At 63.5% G+C, this 310-nt stretch overlaps 1 protein-coding gene across 1 annotated transcript in view; it reads right to left on the reverse strand.

Moving 5' to 3' along the window:
• Positions 1-310, reverse strand: part of EMH_0018060 (uncharacterized protein) — a gene marked incomplete at both ends in the record, with an annotated part of 1,973 nt that overhangs the window by 828 nt on the left and 835 nt on the right. The window contains one exon of the mRNA XM_013501046.1: positions 65-308. Coding sequence (XP_013356500.1) covers positions 65-308 — 244 coding nt within the window. The remainder of the gene's footprint in view (positions 1-64; positions 309-310) is intronic.

Consider the following 310-nt stretch of genomic DNA (forward strand, 5'->3'; position numbering starts at 1 on the left):
TTGCTGTTGCTGTTGCTGCTGCTGCTGCTGCTGCTGCAGTCTGCATACGTGCTGGATCGCTTACACCGTGGGGGCACTTCTGCTTCCGTAGATGCTGCTGCTGCTGCTGCTGCTGCTGCGGCAGCAGAAGCAGGAGGAGCAGCAGCAGCAGCAGCAGCAGCAGCAGAAGGGGGCCCCGAGATGTTGTCTGCGCAGCTGTCTTCGAGGCAGCTGTATGAAGGGGGGCCCCCATTGAGGGGGGCCAGGGTAGGGGGGCTAGCAGCAGCACCCCCCCCCTTATCATCAGCTGCTGCTGCTGCTGCTGCTGCTG

The sequence above is a fragment of the Eimeria mitis genome, genomic scaffold (genome assembly GCF_000499745.2).
Source record: "Eimeria mitis Houghton genomic scaffold, Emh_scaff622, whole genome shotgun sequence".
Classification (NCBI taxonomy): domain Eukaryota; phylum Apicomplexa; class Conoidasida; order Eucoccidiorida; family Eimeriidae; genus Eimeria; species Eimeria mitis.